The 26,316-nt window shown below is 46.5% G+C and overlaps 1 protein-coding gene across 1 annotated transcript; it reads right to left on the bottom strand.

Moving 5' to 3' along the window:
• Positions 1-4,306: 4,306 nt before the first annotated feature.
• On the bottom strand, positions 4,307-22,249 carry MPHOSPH6 (M-phase phosphoprotein 6). The gene is made up of 5 exons (XM_075838473.1): positions 22,055-22,249; positions 10,755-10,867; positions 7,753-7,843; positions 6,588-6,688; positions 4,307-4,556 (listed from the first exon to the last, which is right to left on the bottom strand). Exons 1-5 carry the CDS (start codon positions 22,100-22,102, stop codon positions 4,421-4,423), a joined length of 489 nt encoding a protein of 162 aa, XP_075694588.1. The 5' UTR covers positions 22,103-22,249; the 3' UTR covers positions 4,307-4,420.
• Positions 22,250-26,316: the final 4,067 nt, after the last annotated feature.

Raw genomic sequence — 26,316 nt, 5'->3', positions numbered from 1 at the left:
AATTAACTATCCATAAAACAATGAATGAAAAAGTCTTCTCGGTCTTAAAGGAAAAAAAAACAGCAAAACAATAGAAGAACACAAAGCAGCTATTGTTTTATAAGATATGGTATCGGCTTTCTCCAGCAGCTCCATAAGCTAAAATTAGGAGACGTCCATTCTTTAGATCGCCTCTACTAATAGAGACGCACAATACAAAAGAGCTTTATAAAAGGTGTAAAAAAAAAATACTCTGCAATAGTAATAATTAACCCTCTGGATGTTCTCTTAAAGGGACACAATCTAAAATACGAATAATGAAAATAACTAGTAACACTTACCATGACATCGGCCTTAGAAGTATTCATGTTGGTCTCCCTCCTGTGAACAATAGAGTTTGGAAAGGGGAGGCAGCTTGCGGCGCCAGAAGTCTTCCCCCATTGTTCTGTTTGCATTGGAGACCAAGCAAAACAAAAAGGGGGTTTTACACTGGGCGATTATCAGGCAGACAAGCGTTCATATAACCCTCAATGCCGATACTTGCCCAGTGTAGACAGGGCAGCGATCAGCAGATGGACGAGCAAACGCTCGATCATCTGCTGGTCGTATCGTTTTAAAAAAATATATATATATATTATCGTCGTCAGCAGCACATCTTGGGGTGTAAAGCGGAAGACGCGCTGCAGATCTGATAACGTATGGGGACGATCGATCGGAGTAACATCCATAGCTCCGTGTGACAGGAGCAAATGAGTGCCGATCAATGAGGTCTCATCCCAGGATGCCAGGCTGCAGGACGGCGGAGGGACGCTTTGCCATGGCTACGCAAGTATGAAGCTTTTTTTTCCTCTCTTCAGGTGCAGTTTTCCGCAGTGAACACACCGGCCGAAAAACTGCACCACAATTTGGTGCGTTGTTTTCGGCCAAAATTCCCTGCGGCGCACAGGGCTTATACGCAGTGTGCTTTTACGAAGCGTATCCACCCTGTGTGAACATACCCGAACACTTTCAAATGTTTCAGCTACAGATTGAGAAGATCTAGAAGACGGCTTGCTCCAGAAGTCCTTGTGGACGGACACATGGCAGATCACCGGCTTCAACGTGCAGTCGTGTAAAAAGAAAACAAAAAAAACTAGAAAAGGACAAATATAGAGACCTGGAAAATCAGAGCCGAGAGACATTACACCAAAGCAAACAGCATTAAACGTCTATAAAAAATATTTAATGAGCTGAACGGTTTACCCAACATGTCTGCCATAAATCATTCAGCAGAACAATAGAAGATTTTTTCCATATAATCTGATACAAAACATTGTTAACTAATCCATTATCCCGGATCACTGGAGTTTATGGGCAGGAAGATTGTAGATGGCGGCTCTCCGCGGCAGATACTCAATGCATTTATACAACTTGCTGGGTAAAGTATTGGCGCCCTATAGTGCTGCTAATGGAACAGGTTGGCCGTGACATAACCGCTGCAGCATATGACGTGACCCGGGCGCCAGTTACACCACGACGACTTCCAGTTTCATTACAATTCAATGCAATATTACAAATCTCATCAAGTACAAAACACCCAAGCAGAGGAATAGATCAGAAATATTTCTAGAAACAGCACTACGCCCCATGGGCTGTGTTTGGTATTGCAGCCTAGTCCCATTTAAGTGAATGTAGTCAAGATGCATTACCAGACACAGCCTATGGACAAGAGTGGCACTGTTTGAGATAAAAAAAAAAAAGCAGACCCTTTTTTATAACCCCCCCCCTTTAACTGGTGGTCTCAGGCATAGGACCCAGGGTCTGTCTGCCACCTTTGTAACCCAATCATGGTTTGGGGTTGTTACGTTCTCAGTATTGTGGGGCTTTGGGCTCTGTGACACCTATATACAGATGACATCACAACCTGATACCCATTAGAAGTCACTGTGTAATAAAGGTGTATTATTTTTCATTTTCTTTTTAGAATAAAAAAAAAAAAAAAGGTATGTCCACTATGGAGTACAGTTTATATAAAAATATAATGGACATAAAAAAATGGAGTCACTTTGTAAATACATGACATAACTTGCGCTGACCCGGAGTTACAGCCAGTGTTATTCAGAGATGCATTCACATGTCTTCTGGTTGCCATTGGAAACTGTCTTTAAGCTTGTTGACAGACACCCCTCAGACCGCCATACACATTAACGTCAGCCAAATCAACCAACCATCTAGTGTGTATGGGGGGGCCTCCCGACTCTCCACCAAAATAATTTTAGGGGAAAGATTAATAGGGAATGTTACATTTCAATGCCCAATCATTTCGTTCTCAGGGGAGATAAGCCGATGCCAGAGCGGTCTGTCATCGGCTTATTCCCCTCTCCCCGAGCATTCATGTGTATGGGTAATTTATTAGGAATATCTGTTGACAGATATTGAAAGTGTATGGCCACCTTCACAGCTTAGGCTTCATTCACATCTGCGTCAGGGCTCTATTCTGACGACCCGTCAGAGCTTTCTGCCAGAATGGAGCCTTGACTGAAACCATAGGTTTCTTCTTCCATCACCATTGATTTCAACGGTGACGGATCCGATGCCAGTGGTTTCCGTTTGTCTCAGTTATGCAAGGATTCCATCGTTTTGATGGAATCAATACCATAGTCGACTACGCTGTTCATTCCGTCAAAACAACGGAACCCTTACACACCTGAGACAAACGGAATCCGTTGGCACCGGATCCATCGTCATTGAAATCAATGGCGATGCAAATGGAAACCTATGGTTTCCGTCAGTTTCAGTCGGGGTCCCGTTCTGACGGGAAGCTCCGACAGGACGTTAGAACGGAGCCCTGACGAAGATGTGAACGAAGCCTTGGCTGAGCTACTATAAAACTCATTAGAACAGTTATTTTATTTCCTAAATCAGATTACACTAGTTTCAGGTGTAAAGACTACATTGCAGAGCAAGTTATGTGCAGACATCGAGCCAGTAAGGAATGTTTGTAGATTTTAGCTCTGAAGCCTGTAGAATTCTAAGTGCAGATCTAAAGTTTAATAGAGGCTGTAACTCAGAATAAGTAATGTAATGTACACAGTGCACCAGCAGAATAGTGAGTGCAGCTCTGGAGTATAATACAGGATGTAACTCAGGATCAGTATAGGATAAGTAATGTAATGTATGTACACAGTGACTGCACCAGCAGAATAGTGAGTGCAGCTCTGGAGTATAATACAGGACATAACTCAGGATCAGTACAGGATAAGTAATGTATGTACACAGTGACTCCTCCAGCAGAATAGTGAGTGCAGCTCTGGAGTATAATACAGGATGTAACTCAGGATCAGTACAGGATAAGTAATGTCATGTATGTACACAGTGACTCCACCAGCAGAATAGTGAGTGCAGCTCTGGAGTATAATACAGGATGTAACTCAGGATCAGTACAGGATAAGTAATGTAATGTATGTTCACAGTGACTCCACCAGCAGAATAGTGAGTGCAGCTCTGGAGTATAATACAGGCTGTAACTCAGGATCGGTACAGGATAAGTAATGTAATGTATGTACACAGTGACTCCACCAGCAGAATAGTGAGTGCAGCTCTGGAGTATAATACAGGATGTGGCTCAGGATCGGTACAGGATAAGTAATGTATGTACACAGTGACTCCACCAGCAGAATAGTGAGTGCAGCTCTGGAGTATAATACAGGATCTAACTCAGGATCAGTACGGGATAAGTAATGTAATGTATGTACACAGTGACTCCACCAGCAGAATAGTGAGTGCAGCTCCGGAGTATAATACAGGCTGTAACTCAGGATCGGTACAGGATAAGTAATGTGTTTACAAAGTACCCAACTTTCTATCTATGTAGAGACAGATGGTCGACAGCCTTTTCACTTCAATGTCAAAGTTCACAGATGTAGTAGAGTTGGTGCAACCAAAAGAAGTCTTAAAATAAAACAAAATACATTGGACGACTAGTCAACAATTCATTGCGAGAAATTTCTTTAAAAAAAACAAAAACCTGTAACCCATAGCAACTAAACACTTGCTATCAATAATTGAACTTTACCACAAAATGAAAAAGTAAGGTAGGAAGCTATAGGTGAAAGCAAGAGATTTGCAGAAAGTTCTGCTTTCTTCCAGGAACAGCGCCACTCTTGCCATCGGTCTGGTACTGCAGCTCAGCCCCATTCAAGTGAATAGGTTTAAGCTGCAATACCAGACACAACCTATGGACAAGAGTAGCGCCGTTTCTAGAAACCACACACTTTTTTCCAAACCTCACGTAACCCACGAAGAGCCAGTGCCTCAAGATATAAATAACCAGTACACACGTGTGGAATCTGTTTACAGCTCAATATAATATAAAAAAAAATCCTGTACTAAAATAATTAAAATGAACTGTACATTTGTTAGGTTTTCATATATAAGACAGTCCTTGGTGTCCTGCAGCCGCTCAGTCCTGAGGCTTTATAAAGCCTTTCTTCACTTTTTTGCTCGTGATATTAAGATTTTCGTATTTTTCCTGGATGGCTTTATGGTCTCTCTTCTTTGTAAATTTCTTTTTGATGCTGCCCACTATTGATTCGAATCTGCAAAGAGAAAAAAAAAGAAAAAAGAGAAGGCTTTCTTTAACGGAAGGCATCATTTTATACCTCCTGACAATCACTTTGGTGAGAACTGACTGAAGAGGCAAGTAGATCAACAGTGCCTCTACCTGCTCCTAAAGGGTACTGCACCACAAAAGAGAAACTGCAAGAAACATCCACATGTTGTAAACTGATGACTTTAAAAGTAATAGTGTTTTGATTTGCGGTGCAAATTGCGACTTTTGATATTTTTTGCCACCCTCGCCACTTTTGCGGGCAGCGCAGAGGCTTTGGAGAAGGGGGCGTGGCCAAACAAATTATAATTGACACCAGAAAATGAGCGTAAATCACAGTAGAAATCTACACCAGCTACGGGGCATAGCAAGGCAGTGGCCCGTGCTGGGCCCCCACGATTAGACTATTAGGGGAGCGTTGAGGGGAGTAGGTGTTTATTTTATGTCTGATGGGGGAAGGGAATGTATGGCCAATGGCCGCAGTGGTTGCGCCACAATTGTGGCGCCAAAATATCCGTCGCATTTATTAAGAGGTTTTCACCTTTTAATAAATGTGCCACAGTTTACTTTAACTTTTCTTACTATTAAGACTGGCGTATAAAATGCCAGTCTTAATAAATTCCCCCCATTGTCCCTTTGGTGGTCTTTGAATCGGAGTCACGCACAGACGCCCCTCCGACTCTGCATTAGACACAAGACGATCACGTTGTACCAGCCATTCACAGCACATTTCCTCCTGAGAGAAGCGGTTGTCACCCTCCTACACTCACCAAGCTTTACAGTCCCTAATATTTGAATTAAAAGCAGAATGCAGTTATTGTTCCCTGTTATCAGCCATTCCATAATAGATAGAGGCCGACTGTAGTGTTGTTCACTGGAATGACAAACTAAATCCAGAATAGTTTGTGAAACAATAATCACCATTACTCATATCTGAGCAGCTCCAGAAACATTTACATACGCAGGCCTGAATAGCAGCATATCGTATGATGCACTGGTTGGTTATTAAGTTATTAGTTATTTTGTGGCCCTTTACATTTTGGTTAAATTTTTGGTCTAAAATTAGTAATCAGAAGTTAAAAGGGGTCGGCCGCATTAAGAAAACTATCGGCAGTGAATTGTTAGTGTATTTTTGGTACACCTACTAAATGACTTTATTTTAACCTCAGCGCCGTTTTCCTGTGGTCATAAGCCACGCCCCTTGTTAGGACAGCTGCATCTTCCTTATGGCTGTGACCTCCGCCCATAATAAGGCGGAGCCTGGAGGCACATGTGACCAGACACGTCAACTCTGCACACTCCATTGTAACACACCGCACCTGCGCGACTTTCCAGGACGCGCTGTGCTACAATAGGCGATGCAGAGTGACATGTGGAGTCACACGCTCTATCCTCGGCCATAAGGAAGATACAGCCATCATAACAAGAGGACGTGGCTTATGACCATGAAAAAAGGTGCTGTTCAGAACAAACCGCGGATATTTTTCAGCGCTACCGGAATTCCCATAGAAATGAATGGAGCGCTGGCCGAGCATGTGCACCAGCGCCCTAGTCTCATGGAGCACTTCAGGGGACTTCTGGTCCCCCGTTCTCCTAATCCCAGCGGTCAGACCCCCAGCGATCACACATGTACCCCCTATCATGTGGATAAACGATACACGTTTTGTGGGAAAACCCCTTTAAGTGTCCAACCCTTTTCATTTAATTTCTTAGCAACTGCTGAGAGTTTCCCTCCACCTTGCCGCTCTCCACACACCACAAGACATTTGCAGACCACGAGCAGTGACTTTCTATACGATGCATGTACTTATTTGTGTACGTTTATTCCACCTCCAATAAATGATCCTCTTCTTAGACCATTGCTGAAAATCTTAATTACTCGCTGACTGCCTGACACCTCCCCCACACGCCAGAGCCTTGAAGACTCCTTGCAATGATTCATGGCGGTGTTAATGGATTCAGCAGAGTACATATGTATTAATGACACTTCCTGATCACGGAAGAAGATGATAAATCCTACCTGCGGACCATTTCTTCATCTGACACATCCACATCCATTTTTCCTTCCTCAAGGTTCTCCTCTTCTGCCTTCGTCTTGGAGTTCATCTGGACCATAAGCTTCTGAGAACAGAAATGAGATGATTGGGTGCCCCGCGACACCGGACTGATGATCATTCGCCATCATGTCTGCCTGACAAGCACTGGGGACAGCCGGCAAAAGATGAAAGTGGTAAAGCCTCCTTAAAGGGGGGGGGGGGAATCAGTTACCCCCACACATACACACACACCTTTGCGATAGGTGAAGAATAAATCACAATGATAAAAAGGTGGTCTAGAATATAGGGCAAAATATATAATTTAATAATGAGCCCTCTTGGATAATCTACAGCACAGACAGGGCCCACGATACAAGAATACTGCTTCCAAAGAGTCTAAGGGGAGGGGATATTTGAACATGTGATCTCTCTATGGGCTGTCATTGGCTCAGCAGGCTCTTTGGAGGGGAATAACATGGTATTTACATGTAGTGTACATTTGCTTCCGGGGGTCCTCAACCTCAATCAGCACTTGGGTGGTGAAGGTTTGGGGTCCCAATGATGTCGGGGGGGGCTCAGTTGAATAGTCAATGTTTATGTTAGACACCCTCGGACATCTGCTCTCAGATCAAAACGATATCAACTGCTCCGTCATGTGAGCGCATCAGCCAATGGGTCTAGGGCTGTATGTAATACGACATCATTATGGACGACTTGTCTATTGTTTATATTGGACCAGGAGGTTACAAAGCAGCGAGGGACAGTGGTGGAATGGTTAATATAAGATTATGAATGGTTTTCGTTTTAATATTTCTCTTAGACAACCCCTTTAAATCCTAAAAGCTCTCCCTGAATGAGCAGACGAAAGGCAGCGATCGTGGGGTTTTAATATTGGGATCGCAACGTTCGCTAGCTCTCCTTGCAGCCCCCGATCGAGAGACCCATGCGATACTTGTGGGGGATCCCACCCTCCGCAAGGTAAACATACGCTAAAACGGGCATTTTATGAGGTGCGTCAAAAATTGCACCAACATAAGTTATAAAAGCTCTTCTAAAAACGTGGCTCGACCTTATCGGATGACAGACCACGTGGAGGCGGCCGTGCTCCACGACATGCGCGGGATTAGAAAGGAGTGTAGACGTCTTTACCTCAATCTCCGGATTAAACCCTTTGAAGGACATTCTGCCGTACACGAAATCTTCGCATGGAAGAAAACTTCTTTCTTCGATAATAAAACTCCTAAAAATGTTAGAAATTGAATTAGCGCGGCCGACATTTATCTGCCGGTTATTAGGTCATATTCCAAAAAGATGCCAGAAAATACACATCACTCATTAGCGCTGAATCCGTTCAGTAGGTGCCGGAAATGTTTTGAGCACTGGGTGGGAATTATTCATAGATCTATTAATATCTGTATTACTTTGAATTAAATGAATCTTTACACTAGTTCTGACCGTGTGTTCCTAATGTGTATGAATAGATCAGCCTGGGAGGCAATGTCCACATTTCAAATACAAGACCACCCGTCCCGACACGCAGGTGGGTTTCTAGTTTTTTTTTTCTTCAAAAAATGGCACCTCCCTTGGACACTTGGTCTGACCAGTCTTCATAAGGACTTGAAGGAAAATTCCACTGTAACATTTCAATCTGTAGTGAGAAGGGATTGTTTCATGAAGACAACCCCAGTCCGTACATCCTATTAGGGCATATCGACGTCATAGAGAAGAGTCCCCCTGCTCAGCGCCCCCCCTGTAAGAGTGGCTCCCGCTCTGGTAGACCCGGTCCATGAAACGACCCCTTCCCTGCCGCAGCCATTTTTCAGATTTTCACTTTCGTTTTTTCCTCCCCACCTTCCAAAAGCCGTAACTTTTTTTATTTTTCCATCAATATTGCCGTATGGGGGCTTGTTTTTTGCGGGGCGAGTTGTAGATTTATTTCCGCAGCATCATTTATTGTACCATATAATGTAGTGGGAAACTGGGGAAAAAAAATATTTGTGGAGTGGAATACAAAAAACAAACAAAGAGCGATTCCTCAATATTTTGGGTGGTTTTGTTTTTTCTACGTACATCGTGCGGTGGAAACGGCATGTTAATTTTTAAAACGGATTGTTAAAAACAAAAAATTTGAGTTTTGTCGCCTTATCTTTATTTTTCCGTCGATTTAGCGGCATGAGGGCTTATTTTTTTTTTGCAGGGCGAGCTGCAGTTTATTGGTACCATTTTGGGGTTCATTAGACTTTTTGATCACTTTTTATTTCATTTTATGTGGGAGATGAAGTGACCACAAAACAGCAATTCTGACTGACCCGTGAGCCCTCTCCATACTCCCCCAACCCGACGTGCGCCGTATATATACGGCAGATGTCAGTCAGGGGTTAAATGGGACTGACTGGTTCAGACCACCACTTGTAAAATGACCCTTCCAACTTTGCAAGACCTGGAGGAGTGACCAATAAAACCAATGGATGGCCCATTGATTTTAATGGAACGTTGTATTACCCAGGAAACCGGACTCCACACCATCAGGTAGTCACGCTATGACTGAACTGCGCAAGTCCTCTTGGGTGGGTGCTCAGATTTCTCAAGTCGTAAGGAAGGAGAGAGGGGGGGGGGGGGGGGGGAAGGCTACAAAAGAAAAGGGCTTGTCTAAAGTTAGAACAACGCTGCTGCTTTTTTCTTGGAGTGCCACACCTGTCCACAGGTCGTGTCTGGTATTGCATCTCAGCTCCAATGAATTGAATCCGTCTGAGCTGCAATACCACGCTTTATTTGGACAGGTGTGACACAGTTTTTGGAAGAATCCAGCCATGTTTTTTGAATCCTGGACAACCCCTTTGAATAGTAAGGAGAACTATCCTGAGTGTGTGTCACATAGCCCTTCACCAGCACAAATGGCCTCTTTTTGAAGGGTCACAATAAGTCTGCTTGTTGACTAGGAGTCCCTGAGCGCACGCGGTCCTTTGTGTTGTCAGGCCGGCCGCCATCACACGCTGCATCTGTACCCGCCAGGTTCACAGTTGCAACTACAGACGCACAGATTACGTGTTTCATCAGCGGAACGATCTACATGTGGGCACCTCCAGTGAGAAAGAAATGGTGACCACCACTAGAGGGATCATGCATAAAATCCTTACACCTTCTCCACTTCATTAGCATTTTTAACCTCGCTCCCATTGCTACGAGTGTTGTGTTACTGGGTTTTTCTTTCATTTTGGCACTTTTTTTCTAAATCCGCTGGAGCCGACCTCACCGGCTGACAGAACGATCAATAAATCTATTCTGCAGCCCATTCCTAGTCGCTGAGCAAACCAGACTAATCTCACAGCCAAGGACGTGAAAGTCCCGAGCCAAAGGCCAGCGGCCTCCAAAGATATTACATATTAGAGAGAAGCACGAAGCCTACATGAGTGACAGTCAACCCAACCGCTGAACTGTAATTAAATATTAACACGATATATATATATTATTTATTTCCATCTGCGGAAGAATACTTCATCTGCGCTGCAGCCTCTGGGGCAGAGTGGATCACTGTTAAAGGATGGGCAGGGTCATTTATTATAGTGGCGCTGCCCCTTTAAGTGGTAGCTTGGGCCACTCGATATCAATGGTTGAACGTATTAAAGGATTATAACCCGTCTTTAATGCTCAGAAGATCTACAGCAACAAAGCATTAAAAAAAAAAACGTCTCGGGCTGCCGCTGCCGGGCTGGCTGTAAATTAGAGGCGTCAGGAAGCTTCTTGAAGGGCTCCAGGGATTTCCAATTATTACAGGTTGCAGCCTCCAGCATTTCTAATACAAACCCAATAAATAGTGCGGAGGTCGGGATCTACATGTACCCGCCTGGTAAACGTTTGCTGCGATCCCTGCCCTGCTGAGACTTATGATGCACCTATAATGCCAACACATTATATAACTGGGGGCGAAGAGATGGACCAGGGCAACGTGGCACGATGACCGCGCAATATTTTGAAGTCAATGGAAACGCAGCACTGCAGTGTTGTGACTTGTGTACGTTTCCATGGACTCCTATGGGCAGGGATGATGAGGACTCTGCCAGTCCGCTGTAACTTCGCCATGTGCAATGTATTTCTCTGGGACGTGACACCGCTGACCTATGGAGAGATGTGATGTGTAATAAACGCCTCACTCTTTCTGCTTGAGCTCCGGCAGGTCAAGGAACCAGTGCTCGTCGCTGATGATCTTCTTTTCCTCCTCTTCTAACTGTTTCTTAGTTTCTGGGTCAAGACTCCTCTGCATAAACTAAAGAAAGAGAGATAGGAATATATTAAATCTATTTCATATAACGGCACAGTCTAGCAGGCATTTACACTCCTGCTCAATTACCATGGGAGGGGGGGGGGGGTTAAAGAGGCTCTGTCACCAGATTTTGCAACCCCTATCTGCTATTGCAGCAGATCGGCGCTGCAATGGAGATAAGAGTAACGTTTTTTGTTTTTTTTAAACGAGCATTTTTGGCCAAGTTATGACCATTTTTATATTTATGCAAATGAGCCTTTCTTATGTCCAACTGGGCGTGTATTGTGTTAGTTACATCGGGGCGTTTTTACTTCTTTTACTAGCTGGGCGTTGTGAATGGGAGTGTATGATGCTGACGTATCAGCATCATCCACTTCTCTTCGTTACCACCCAGCTTCTGGCAGTGCAGACACAGCGTGTTCTCGAGAGATCACGCTGTGTCGTCACTCACAGGTCCTGCATCGTGTCGGACGAGCGAGGACACATCGGCACCAGAGGCTACAGTTGATTCTGCAGCAGAATCGGCGTTTGCAGGTAAGTAGCTACATCGACTTACCTGCAAACGCCGATGCTGCTGCAGAATCAAATGTAGCCTCTGGTGCCGATGTGTCCTCGCTTGTCCGACACGATGCAGGACCTGGGGCAGGAAGTGAGTGACGTCACAGCGTGATCTCGCGAGGACACGCTGTGTCTGAACTGCCAGAAGCTGGGTGGTAACGAAGAGAAGTGGATGATGCTGATTCGTCAGCATCATACACTTCTATTCACAACGCCCAGCTAGTAAAAGAAGTAAAAACGCCCAGATGTACATAGACAAGACACGCCCAGATGTACATAGACAAGACACGCCCAGATGTACATAGACAAGACACGCCCAGATGTACATAGACAAGACACGCCCAGATGTACATAGACAAGACACGCCCAGATGTACATAACTTTAAACACGCCCAGTTGTACTTTAGAAAGCCTAATTTGCATAAATATAAAAATGGTCATAACTTGGCCAAAAATGCTCGTTAAAAAAAAACCTTACTGTAATCTACATTGCAGCGCCGATCTGCAGCAATAGCAGATAGGGGTTGCAAAATCTGGTGACAGAGCCTCTTTAATGTTAGGCATAATGCACACAACCATGTTTTTTGTCTGTGTACTATCTGCAGTTTTGTGGATAGCACACGGACCCATTCATTGGTTTGGCCCCATGCACACGACTGCTGTTCACGGATCTGTGTGGGGGCTGCAAAAACTCAGGCAGATTCATGAACACTGATGACACACGGCGGAAGATTTTTTGTGGACAAATGGACTTCAAATAAAGACAACGTATACACGGTTTTGAAGACAGCAAAATCCCCCTGATCGTGTGCGTTAGGCCTGAATAGGTTAACAATTCTATTTTCCTAGTCCTGCATTTCCACTTCTCTAACGCTGGGTGACAATTGTGGCAATATGAAGTCCCGCAGAGGATCCACCCAGCTCTCTCACACTCCTAGATACCAAATCTGTCTATTTACGTGACAATACATCCTCCTCCCTGGTGCTGCTGAGCGTCAAACCCTGCGCAAGCTGCAATTAGAAAATGGACTATACGAAACGTCACGATACAAAAAAACGCGTCTGTACCGGTCCAACAAAGTCCGCCATGCAGCTCTGGACTATTGAATTCATAAGGGGGGAAAAAAATAAAAAAAAATAAAAAATAGAAGAGCACTGGCGCACACGCTTCTTCTTTACCTACTGCAAAAACATAGAGGCAGGAGCCATAATGTATCGACAGATGCATCAAAATTCCCAGATTTGCCCGTAGCCCCGGGCCAGTCTCTGTGCCAGCTGCGGGCATAGCTACTGCAGCCCAGACCTCAGCTGTGTACTAACCCTGCCCAGGATAGTGCGGGGGAATTCAAGAAGGGCCAGAGCAATACTTTACACTACGAGCTGCCCTGGCATGACATTGTATCCGGTCACATTTAGAGTCCAGAAGAAAAGCGACCCCCGCACTGAGCCCTCTATAGGTTCCATATACGCCCCATAAAGTCCTGGTAGGAGAGAAACGAACACCGCTGTAAAGCTTGTTGAATGTTATTCCCCGTTCTGAATTGGGCTACTACCGCTTATTGACTTCTTTCCTCCATTAGCCCCGGCCCGCAGATGTGTGTGTATTCTGAGAAGCGGCACTTACAATTACACCGACTCACAACAGGAGGCAAAAAAAAGTAATTTAACCAAATGGTGACATAAACGTTAGGCGATGGCGGTTTTAAGCCGGGTTATTCATTGCGAAGCACTCCGGCACTTTCACCCCACTGAATACATTACAGTAAATGGCTGAATAAGAGGGTTGGGACGCGGGACCCTCCCTCCGGTTATTAGGCTTCCATTAGACCTACCTAGCGGGCCGCCTTGCATTAGGAAGGAAATCTTTCAGTGCATGACCAGAGATAATACGGGTCAGCGGCCTACGAGGCTCATTATTCCGTTCTTGTTTAATCCACCTGGTATCACGTCCGTGTGAGTATTACATGCACTTACCAGGTAATGGGGCCCCCCGCTGCTTCTAATGCAGATGTATAGGAGGTGCGCAAACTGCCTGCCTAATAATACACATGGAGGCGCTATACAAGTCATCAGGGGAGTAGTTGGATACCGCCACATACAATGGACCTCAATGAAGCGTCTACTTTATATTGGACATTAGAATTAGATTCTTCCAGCCATTAGAAAGGCTGCACGGCAGGGGGAGAATCAAATGCTGGAGCTGCTCGGTTCTGATCTAGAAGGGAAGAGGGTTATATATTAGGAGACGAGCTCATGCAAGGGTTAATGTGAAATGTCACCGTTTTTTTCCGCACACTATATTATATGCACAGTAGGTGAAGTGGTAAACATTTACATGACATGGAAAGGGGTTTAGCAAATGTTTACCATTGACCTATAAGGACCCTGTGCAATGTACACGGTTAGAGTTGGGGGTCCCTCAATCAGATGCCCCTTTTATAAATTGGTAAGAGCGACTTCCACAGTGGAGGCCTCGGCACTAGGTTTGCGCGATGCATCTAAATATTGATACAGTTTAGATGCCGTGCGCACTCAAAAGGTTCAATGCCGTTAATTCACGTATCGCGATACTGAGCTGTACGGCCGCAGAGTTTAGTGTTGTAACACATTCATGTAGCCAGAGCGGGGCTGCGGCTGTGTAACACAACCATTGCCCCGCTCCTGACCTGCGTGCGTGCGTGGTCAGCATGAGGTGATGTGGCTGCGTAATACAACCATTGCCCCGCTCCTGAGCAGCGTGCGTGCGTGGTCAGCATGAGGTGATGTGGCTGCGTAATACAACCATTGCCCCGCTCCTGACCAGCGTGCGTGCGAGGTCAGCATGAGGTGATGCGGCTGTGTGTGTAATACAACCATTGCCCCGTTCCTGACCAGCGTGCGTGCGAGGTCAGCATGAGGTGATGCGGCTGTGTAATACAACCATTGCCCCGCTCCTGACCAGCGTGCGTGCGAGGTCAGCATGAGGTGATGCGGCTGTGTAATACAACCATTGCCCCGCTCCTGACCAGTGTGCGTGCGAGGTCTGAATGAGGTGATGCGGCTGTGTAATACAACCATTGCCCCGCTCCTGAGCAGTGTGCGTGCGAGGTCTGCATGAGGTGATGCGGCTGTGTAATACAACCATTGCCCCGCTCCTGAGCAGTGTGCGTGCGAGGTCAGCATGAGGTGATGCGGCTGTGTGTGTAATACAACCATTGCCCCGCTCCTGAGCAGTGTGCGTGCGAGGTCTGCATGAGGTGATGCGGCTGTGTAATACAACCATTGCCCCGCTCCTGACCAGTGTGCGTGCGAGGTCAGCATGAGGTGATGCGGCTGTGTAATACAACCTTTGCCCCGCTCCTGAGCAGTGTGCGTGCGAGGTCTGCATGAGGTGATGCGGCTGTGTAATACAACCATTGCCCCGCTCCTGACCAGTGTGCGTGCGAGGTCAGCATGAGGTGATGCGGCTGTGTAATACAACCATTGCCCCGCTCCTGACCAGCGTGCGCGCGAGGTCAGCATGAGGTGATGCGGCTGTGTAATACAACCATTGCCCCGCTCCTGACCAGCGTGCGTGCGAGGTCTGCATGAGGTGATGCGGCTGTGTAATACAACCATTGCCCCGCTCCTGAGCAGTGTGCGTGCGAGGTCAGCATGAGGTGATGCGGCTGTGTAATACAACCAGTGCCCCGCTCCTGAGCAGTGTGCGTGCGTGGTCAGCATGAGGTGATGCGGCTGTGTATTACAACCATTGCCCCGTTCCTGACCAGCGTGCGTGCGAGGTCAGCATGAGGTGATGCGGCTGTGTAACACAACCATTGCCCCGCTCCTGACCAGCGTGCGCGCGAGGTCAGCATGAGGTGATGCGGCTGTGTAATACAACCATTGCCCCGCTCCTGAGCAGTGTGCGTGCGAGGTCTGCATGAGGTGATGCGGCTGTGTAATACAACCATTGCCCCGCTCCTGACCAGCGTGCGTGCGAGGTCTGCATGAGGTGATGCGGCTGTGTAATACAACCATTGCCCCGCTCCTGACCAGTGTGCGTGCGAGGTCAGCATGAGGTGATGCGGCTGTGTAATACAACCTTTGCCCCGCTCCTGAGCAGTGTGCGTGCGAGGTCTGCATGAGGTGAAGCGGCTGTGTAATACAACCATTGCCCCGCTCCTGACCAGCGTGCGTGCGAGGTCAGCATGAGGTGATGCGGCTGTGTAATACAACCATTGCCCCGCTCCTGACCAGTGTGCGTGCGAGGTCAGCATGAGGTGATGCGGCTGACGGCCTCGCGCTAACGGCGGAGATCGGCGAAACCGTTATAACAACGGACACAAACGTCTACCACAAAAAAAGGAAGCGTCTGTTGCAAATGCATACGTTTAGGGGAACTTTTTAAATGTATACTGCAAAGGTGTGAACAAAACGAGATGTAAACCGGGCCTAAGACTGGCGTGCGATACTCCGGTCTTAGTAAATCTGCCCCACAGAGTCCTGTATACACCAGCTGACTATACAGTGAAAAAAATAAAAATAAAAAATCAGTACCAGGCAAATCTAAAAAGCATTTCGCATCCTTTATAAGATGAATAGTAATCTAAAATAATCATAAATGACCCGGAAATAGAAGTCCCTGAAGTCTTAAAAAATGCTATTCAGCCGCTTCTTTGCCATCTTTGGTCTTCTGCACCGGTAAGAGATGCCAGGTGGCAGCCATGACAGTGCCCATGACGGCACAGACACCCGCTATAGTTCATAAAGCAACATTGTTATGGGGGGGGGGGGGGCTACATCTCCCCTCTGCTTTGCCTGGGTGTTATCGCTGTAAATATGTAAAGATTTTGCACAGGAACCAGGAAGGATGAACAAGCCCTACCAAGACAGAAGCCACAGCGCAAAGTGGGCCGTAAGTCAGAAAACCCAGGAGATATAGAACAATAATCATAGTAATAATCTCCAGAACCCCCACCATCAGAATCCGTGCGCTTCATCTCCAGCTCCGAAAGCTGAACAGTTCTGGACTCGAGTGACAGGCGGAGACTGATAAACCAGACACGAGGAGCCGGACGTCCGTGGGGTGCAGGTTTTACAGACAGAACCTCCTGCGATGCCATTGATTGCTACGTGGCAAGGCTCAAGACTTAGCTGCCTCCGCCTGATGTACCCGCAGGTTTAGATTGTGAGTCTCGGGCAGTAAGAGGCTCTTGCAGACGGCAGCTTGACCTCCATGCCCTCCTGTGCCACCATCAGAGGGCACATCGCACATTGGAGGAAGAGACTGATCAAGTCCCGGACCAGAAGATGAATGCAGCGCACGCCCCCCTCCTCATATACATCGCATTATTTATCTTCATTTACTACCAGAGAAGACGGGGGAGGGGAAGGGGGCGCGGATTCCTAGAAGACTTTTTTTAATGCAAAATAAAGTGGCACTTTAATATACAAGGAATAATTCATAAGCATCAGAGGACAAAAGCAGCTGCTCCAGTTTCTAGACTATGTGGACTATGTATAATCAGACACAGTAATGGCACTAGGTATAAGAATCCACCCAGACCGCCGCCATCAAGGGAGAATCAAACCCCCAATTTAATGGCCCCCGTCACACAGACTCATTGAGAGGTTGCATGGGAGAATGTGACAAAAATCTCAACGGATCGTCTGATGCGGTGGTCTCCAACCTGTGGCTCTCGGGGTGTTGTGAAACTACATCTCCCAGCATTCTCTGCTAGAGCATCTTGGGAGTTCTAGTTTCACAACAGCGTTTCGTTTTTATTTTTTAGAAAAAAAATACTACAAAGACATAACATATAAGGCTCTGTTCACATCTGCGTTCAGATTTTCTGTTCTGTTCTGTCATAAGGGGGAAAAAAAAAAATGGCAGCCACCAGATCCATCGTGTTACAACAAACAGCGCCCGACGGAACCCACAGACTTTATTAATGGGTTCCGTCACGGTGTCTATCATTCTGCCGGATAGAATAGCGCAGCAAGCTTCATTTTGTTAGTAAAAATCTACGGAATCTGCAACGGACGCTCCGTTAGGGATACAGATCTGAACAGAGTCTAACCCTCCTCCACGCGGGCGTGCAGCACCAAACCGACCAATCGTCTGCCGTGTCTCAATGAGAGGCGAAAAGAGCAAAAGAAACACTCCAGACAAAACCAATACCCGCTGCTCAGTCTAGTGCAGGGGCGGAGCATGAAGCGGGAAGTCTGTGCCATGCTCCGCCCCTCAGGTCTTGCTCTAGGCATAACATGGTATTAGTTTATCCCGTTTGGAAGAGATCTTACAGATACCCTTGTTAATGAGCTTAAAGGGGTTGTCCCACAAAACACATGTACCCCCTGTCCACAGTAGAGGGGATAGGTGTGTGTTCGATGGGGGTCCGACTGCTGGGACAACTAGCGATAAGAACGGGGGACCTAAAGTCCCCCGAAGTGCTCGATGAGAATGAAGCGCTGGTGCGCACGCCTCACCGGCGTTCTATTCATTTCTATGGGACATCCGGTGCCTGTGTCCGCAGCTCCATAGAAATGAGTGGAGCGCTGGTCAGGCATGTGCGCAAGGGCTCCATTCTCATGGAGCACTTCGGGTCCTCCGTTCTCCTTATCGATGGGGGTCCCAGTGGTCGGACCCCCAGAGATCACACATGCATCCCCTATCCTGTGGATAGGGCATATATGTGTTTAGTGGGACAACCCCATTATGGGCACTATTGCACTCAATAACGAGTACTCCAAAATGCCCATCATAGAGCCGGAACATAGCCTGGCAATATGCCCCTCTGATCTGTGATCCTCGACCGACCCCGTTATATATCAATGGTATTATCTGCGTACAACAGATCAGGCGCGCCCTTGTGGTTTGTATTATAAACGGAAGCACCACAGATGTTAACAGAGCCCAGGTCAGGGGTCAGCAGCACTCCAGCTGTTGTGATACTACATTTCCCAGCAGGCACTGACAGCCTTTGGCTGGAATAATGAAGTCTTTGGCTGTCATGACATGCTGGGAGTTGTAGTTTCACAACAGCTGGAGTGCCCATGGTTGCCGATCCCTGACCGGTTCCTCCTAATGAGTCCAAATCACCAAAATGAGATGTATTCGCTGCTTTGTCGTAAGAAAATGTTGAAAACCAACAACAAAGGAGCAGTCACGTTCTTCACGGGACCCCGCATTGTCCTATTGGGGACGTATGCGGTAAAAGACATTGGTGTCAGCTTTAAATTGGCCTCTCTGGAAAACTTAATGTTCCCATTTAAAAACGTCAAGGCTGAAGAAAGGGAATAAAAAAAAATTCTAAACTATTTCAATGATTTTTTTTTTTTTTTCGCTTCTTGTGCTCGGCCCACACTCATGGGTCAGACACTTGACGGGCGGACGCCGGTCGGCACTTGATTGCATTGTAACCTTCCCCAGCAGAGAGCCTTTCACCAGCAGATTTTGACAACTCCACGTCTTAAAAAATGGAAGTTCAAAAAGTAAATTGCTGCAAAAAAATAAAAATCCAGAATGTGCCGACCTAGACCGGTTAGACATTTATCACAGCCGGGGGGCGGTTATTGAGAGGCCCGGTCATCATCATCAGCGCTACAATGAGGATTCGGACAGTCTGACACCTCCTATAATAATCAGAGAATTCACCTAAACCTGTAACTTTCAGCTAAAGTGGCCACGCAGGAAGCCCTATTAGCCTCCGCCACGGACGTGCAAGCGAACTGCTCAAAAGAGAGAATTCTCCGGGCCGATTGTCACTTGAATGGGTGGAAACGATCAACAGCGGCTATGGAGCTCGAGATTTTGGATTAGTAGTTTACTTTGGGGGGGTTCTTCCAGATCAATTCATTTTATAGGACCGCTCTATAATCCAGAATCTGGTAATCCGGCACTCATCGTGACAAGAATTCTACTGTAATATCATTAATAAACATTATTGATTACAGCTGTACCCCTCTTCCTTCTTGTATCTGATTTTAACGTGTGTGAACTGGGCCTATCCAGAATACTGGTTAGGTTGGATTCACACGAGCGTGTTCGGTCCGTAAAGTCCCGGACCGAGCACACTGCAGGGAGCCGGACTCCTAGCATCATAGTTATGTACGACGCTAGGAGTCCCTGCCTCTCCATGGAGCTACTCTCCCGTACTGAAAACATGATTACAGTACGGGACAGTTGTCCCGCAGCGAGGCAGGGACTCCTAGCGTCGTACATAACTATGATGCTAGGAGCCCGGCTCCCTGCAGTGTTTTCGGTCCGGGACTTGCGGCCGAAATACGTTCCGTCCTTTACGGACGTAATGTGCTCGTGTGAACCCAGCCTTATAATGAATGCTACTGAGGCCCGTGACGTCCCATAACCAAGCATTTCTAGTGCATAGCAACTATGTTGGTACAGTGACATCCCTGGCAGCAGTTAACGGCACTATAGTAACGGGGAATACCCACATGTTGCGGCTCTGGACTGGTAAAGACAATATGTGGGTGATACACGCAGACCCCCACCAAGGTCAGGAACTCTTCATGTAGGACCTGCACGTTGTTAGGCATATTCCCAACTGCTGTTTAGTAACCGGAAGAATTATACATTACAACAGGAAGCTAAGAAATGGCCAGCACCTTACATCATGACACCTGCACACTGGAACAAAACTGCAGCACATTACACCACTGATGTAAGAGGTTGGAGATTTGCAGATCTGATTTGTCCCTTGAGATAAGCGGCGCTGGGTGTCTGGCAGCTGCTTATCTCTCTCCATCTATGGAAATAACACGTCTGTTTAGGCAAGCTTAGTGTGTGTGAGTTAAAGGCGGAAGATGACCAATTAGTCGATGGCTTTCAGGCCCAGTTGGCATCGCGTTTTTGCTCAACGTCTAGCGTGTAAGTCGAGAAGGCTCCTGGCGTCCACGCTAAACGTGTCCATAGCGCTCCATATGCCCGACAGACCAAAAACGTATTTTTTTCTAAGAATAGCAAATCGCGCTGGTCACGCCCTAGATGGGAACTCTGGCGTTGTAGCTCATGACACACATGGACAGTGACATCAGGAGCTTCCCCGGGAACGACACTTGAGGTAACGCTCTGCCCGAGGGGCTCCGGCGACACATTTCACTGTATGCCTATTCTGTGAGATACGCTGCAGGCGCAGCCTCCCGTCGGCGATATATGTCATCAGTCCAGACGTACGCCGACGACAAAAAACAACCGCAAGGCCTTATGTCTACATCCATAGTGCCCGTGATTTCGTCCGCCTCCTCCCGAGGAAAATTCTGAAACTTTCTGCAGATTTACTATTACCGTCTAAGCCGTTTTTCAGGCCGTAAACGCCCGAAAAATCGGAAGCAGAACGCCTCCAAAACGGCGTTCTGTTCCGACGGAGCATTTTTTTTACGTGTAAAAAAATGGCTGCGAAAAAGAAGTGCAGGACACTTCTTGGGACGTTTTTGGAGCCGTTTTCCATAGACTCTAGTGAAAAAAGCTCCAAAAACGGGCGTAAAAAAGCGCCGCGAAACTCGCGAGTGGCCCCCAAATACGTCTGAAAATCAGGAGCTGTTTTCTCTTGAAAACAGCTCCGTCTTTTGAGACGTTTTTGACTCTGCGTGTGAACATAGCCTAATATTTATACAGGCGGTCAACTTAGACCAGGCAGCCAGGAGAGGCGCACGCTGCATTATAGATCTGGCGCATCTTTTCTCTTCCTTATACCCCCTCCTGGTTGACTTAGTTTAGGCCAGTTTTTTTGTACCAAAACATTGGCACATTTTAGGCCACGCCTCTTTTCCAGACAATTCTGAAACGCGTTGAGCGCGGCGCAAACATCTGTTCCTTTCGGCACATTCACGTAATAAATATGACAAACAAAATGTGACATCGTGCGGCAATAAATGCGCCAAATGTAGGCGCAAAATACGACAAAAAACAACCACAGGAACAATAGGAAGTCTGACCCTTTGTATTTGAATTTCTCATCCAGACCTCTGCTTGCTGAGAGTGAACGGAGATATTCTTGAAGACATCCGGAACTCTTTACAGATATTCTCCCCTAAAAACAATACTAAGAAAACCTCCGTACATACGCAGTCCGATGCAGCGCGACACCATCTTTTCTTCTATTGGATTCATACAGAATCCGAAAGTACTGAACACTGTATGAAAGAATTGGGAGGATTTTGGGGGTACAGGCCTCACGCACCTATACGGGACCCCCCAATACAGCCAAGCGCATGATCCCTTATAACAAACCGTGCAGCTGTTTTCAGCCTCCGGATGTCAACAAGTGAGTTCCTATTCACTGACAGCAAGCAGAGGTCGTGAAAATGATACAAAAAACCGTAAACACAAAACAATATTTGTGGATGTCGATGGGCAGGTTATGCTGGGGGTAGTAGTCCCAGCATGTCCAGCTATACAGGCGTCACTGCTGGGACTTGTAGTGCAGGCAGGACGAGTGGAATAACATGCCGCTGGGTGCAATGCTCTGCAACAGCTGGAAAGTCATTCTGTGGAACTACAAGCCCCAGCAAACCAAAAGGTGGCCCACTGAGCAACAAGATGTTCTGCAGCAGCACCGGACTACTCAGCCCCCCCTACCCGCTGCCATGTGTTCCCCTAACAAGCATCATGGCGGCCGCAGCCTGTGCTCATTCCCGACCCTTCGTTACCTTCATCCGCAGGAGGTTTTTGGAGAGCTTTCCCACTTCGTTGGCCATGATGAAACCCTGGAACTAAAAACACGCCGACACCGTAGAGAGAGACCGGATTCACCGCACAGGCCTCGGCTCTGCACCGGCAACCTAGCGACAGACAGCACTAATCACCTCCGGGCGGCCAGGAAGAGCAATCGATGCTTGATGCGCCGATCAGAGCCGGCTGGTCTGAGAACCACGTGACCCGCCTGCTGAACTCTGATTACATGTGGACTGTTAGATTATAATAGATTGTTATAATAGTGCAGATTATTTATCAGCCGGGCACTTCTATTAAAGCCCGGATATAAAGCAGGATTTCATGTTCGTACTTTTGTTCATTAGTTTGTTAGAAGGGCACACGGGTACCTGATGTTAGAAGGATTTGTGATGGTGATCCTATTGCTGGGACCCCCGATTGTCGTAAGAATGTGGGGTCCTTTTTCATCTCAATTGACATACGCTGCTCACATGCAATCTCTCTGCTGAGAATAGGGACCCCCAGTTCTCAGGAATCTGGGGGTCCCAGTGTTTTGAATGACATGCCATGAAAGTTATAATATAAGCAGTGCTGCAGTGTAAAGTATGAGGAAGGGACAGAGCTGCAGCCTGAGCCGCTGATGAGACAGAAAGTGGAATTTTTAGATATATGAACTAAGTTATGAATTTAGATGTGATGGATAACAGGTACAGATAACACACAGGACCCGCAGACACTGAAACCGTCAGTGCCGCTGACCTGACGGGTACAGGATTCAGCGCTAGATACAGCTGCTCTGTATACAGGATACAAAGCAGCTGTATCTCAAAAAGTGAAAACAATAAAATAATAAAAAGTATTTCGAAAGTTGCACCAAACACACTAAAAGGATAACTAAACGTTTAACAAACTTCTGACAAGTCATAGTCACGCCCGAGCACTGGGACGCCCACCAATCGCTAAAACGAAGCGGCAGAACCGCTCCTGTGAGCACTCAGCCACTTCGTGTCTGTTCGGCTTTTTCTGGAAATCGATGTAGCGGAATCAATAGAAAGTATGAGCCCGTACGCCGCTACATCGGCTCTCCGGGGAAAAGCCGAACCGAAACGTAGCGGCTGAGCGCTCACACGAGCACTTCTGCTGCTTCGTTTTAGCGATTGGTGGGGGTCTCAGTGCTCGGATCCCACCAATCCAAACTTCTGACACGTCACTATGACTTGTCAGAAGTTTGTCAAATGTTTAGTTACCCTTTAAGCTTCCATTACAAAATACAGCTACTGATCATAGCTGGTTTAGCGCTGTGGCCCCTTCACAGCTTTTCCCTTCAGCGCTCCCGGAAATTGGCTGTGCAGGTACCTACAGCCCAGAACCATTCCCTGCAGTCAGACCCCCAACGATCAGAAAGTGATGGCATAGCCTAGCTATGTGCAGTCACTTTCTGTGACAGGAAAACCCCTTTAATGGGATATTAACATCTCGGAAATTTATGGCGTAGCCACAGGACATGCAATAAATATCCGATAGGTGCGGGTCCTGCACATATCTCTAGAATGGGGCCCCCTGACCTCCGTCCAACCTACCGCCGCTGGTCCCTGGCCACTGATTTACGTGGTGACCGGGTTCTCCAGAAACAGCCGAGCGCGTTTTGCTACGCTGTTTATGGAACTCCTATAGAAGTTAATTCAGGAGCTACGGGGAGCTTAGCTGTTTCTGAAGATCAGCGGCAGATGGTAGGACGCGGGTCAGTGGACTCCTTTCTAGAGATAGGTGTGGGACCCAGAGGTGGGATATGCCATAAATGTCAGAGATGGGAATACCCCTTTAAACCGTACCAATCCCTGTATGGTAAAACAAGTCTGGTATGGCTTACACCACATAATCACCATAGGAAAAGTATTACATGGACTGTGCCCCATGTAATAAGTCACAACAGATGTGTACGGTCAATATAATCCATAGGAAAACCGTGCACCTGATATGATAATAGACCCCACTTTGGGGTAGTATGATTGACCGCTGCCCAAAAGGACTACTTCAATCCAAATCCCACTGGGTGGTCATGAAGTATTAAACAAAAAAAATTAGATTAAAAACTCTCGTCGTCAGATATTTATTCATTATTTATTGATTCTTACAAGGATAACGCGTTTCGCTGAGAGATTCCAATCGTCAGATCAAAAGAGTTGGCATTGCGGCCATCAGAAAAATGTCTTTCTGCTACTAAGTGACGGCGCCAGAGACGACTAAAGTTTTCTTTTCATTCCATGATCACCACAGGGACTGACTGCACTAGTGAGGATTACAAAAGTTCCTAATTTAACCTCTTTTATTTCATCTCCGTTCACCCGATTATTCCGCTAAGTGCTTATATGGAAAAAAAAACTAAAAACTTTGGGTAGGCTTTACCTAGAATACGCCCTAACGGCCGCCTGGCACCAATATGTTGTTTAACCACTGAAATGCAATGAAATCAAAGATAAATTGCTGTTGTCCGGTAATAGGTTTAGCTGAAATAAAGGTCAGAAAGCAAGGACTTACGAGGAGAATGAGAGCAATTTTGCAAAGTGAAAAAAAAATGTGATTTTATAAAGCTGTAGTCTTGTATTATAGCGGAAAATCTACAAACAGGGTCACGGCCGTCTGGAGAATTGATAATATTACGTGGATATTTGTTTTATACCGTTGTTCAGAGATCGGACACATTACAAAAGCGGAGATTATAATGATGCGTTAGGAAGGGATGGAAGGCACCGCAGATACAAACATCTCAAGTCCGGAACTCAAGAAAGGGCATATACAATATAGAGCCCCAGTGGCTGCTGCCATGGGGCCATACAAAGTCTTCATGTTGGCCCCATCCCCTTTGCCCTAGACAGGTTCCCCGTTCCCACAGATACTGCACCATGCCAACATTGTCTCCTACAAGAGATGGTAAAGTGCCAGGCCCTTCTGTAGCTTGGTGAGGTAAGGCATCGTTCTGCGTCAGGGTTCCGTTCATGGGTTCCGTCTGACCTTTCCGTCAGGGGAAACCCATGAACAGAACCCTGACTGAAACAAACAGAAACCATCCGTTTGAATCATTTCAATGGTGGCGGATCCGGTGCAAATAGTGTCCGTTTGTCACCGTAGTGTAAGGGTTCCGTCGTTTTGACAGAATGAATAGCGCAGTCGACTACAGTATTAATTCTGTCAAAATGACGGAACCCTTACACTACGGTGACAAACGGACACTATTTGCACCGCATCCGTCACCATTGAAATCAATGGTGAGGCAAATAGAAACCTATAGTTTCTGTTTGTTTCGGTCAGGATCTGTTCATGGGTTCCCCTGATGTAAAGGTCCGATGGAACCCATGAACGGAGCCCTGACGCAGATGTGAACGAAGCCTAACTAGTACCAAGACGAGATGTTTTTATTTACTTATTTTTTCTTATGCTTTATGCACTGCAATGGAGACCAATAATCAATGATCGCAGCAGGAATTTTGCAGTTTTTGGATACAGAATTAATCTACTGTACAAGCATTGAATTATTTATCCTCTACTGATCCAGAGTTATATCCTGTATTATGCCCCAGAGCTGCACTCACTATTCTGCTGGCGCAGTCACTGTGTACATACATTACATTACTTATCCTATACTGATCCTGAATTACATCATGTATTATACTCCAGAGCAGTACTCACTATTTTGCTGGTGGAGTCACTGTGTACATACATTACATTACTTATCCTGTACTGATCCTGAGTTACATCCTGTATTATACTCCAGAGCTGCACTCACTATTCTGCTGGTGGAGTCACTGTGTACACACATTACATTACTTATCTTGTACTGATCCTGAGTTACATCCTGTATTATACTCCAGAGCTGTACTCACTATTCTGCTGGTGGAGTCACTGTGTACATACATTACATTACTTATCCTGTACTGATCCTGAGTTATATCCTGTATTATACTCCAGAGCTGTACTCACTATTCTGCTGGTGGAGTCACTGTGTACATACATTGCATTACTTATCCTGTAGTGATCCTGAGTTATATCCTATATTAGGCTATGCTCACACAGAGTATTTTGGGGGAGGAATATCTGCCTCAAAATTCCGTTTGGAACTTTGAGGCAGATATTCCTCTCCCTGCACGGCGATTTTCGCGGCGATTATCGCGCCGTTTTTCGCCCGCGGCCATAGAGCGCCGCGGGCATAAAACAGCGAGAAATAAGCTTTCTCCTGCCTCCCATTGAAGTCAATGGGAGG

This window comes from Rhinoderma darwinii, chromosome 9 (assembly GCF_050947455.1).
Source record: "Rhinoderma darwinii isolate aRhiDar2 chromosome 9, aRhiDar2.hap1, whole genome shotgun sequence".
Taxonomy (NCBI): Eukaryota; Metazoa; Chordata; class Amphibia; order Anura; family Rhinodermatidae; genus Rhinoderma; species Rhinoderma darwinii.
The sequence above is the reverse complement of the archived record's forward strand: the minus strand, read 5'-3'. Positions and strand labels throughout refer to the sequence as shown.

Bases quoted from the DNA above. Each gene is read 5' to 3' on its own strand.
- MPHOSPH6 (XM_075838473.1), bottom strand. From the start codon at position 22,102: ATGGCCAACGAAGTGGGAAAGCTCTCCAAAAACCTCCTGCGGATGAAG. The intron at 7,844-10,754 runs GTGAGGCGTTTA...TAACATTTTTAG, and splicing joins CCGGAGCTCAAGCAGAAAGA to GAGTTTTATTATCGAAGAAA. The intron at 6,689-7,752 runs GTAAAGACGTCT...TTCTGTTCTCAG, and splicing joins GGTTTAATCCGGAGATTGAG to AAGCTTATGGTCCAGATGAA.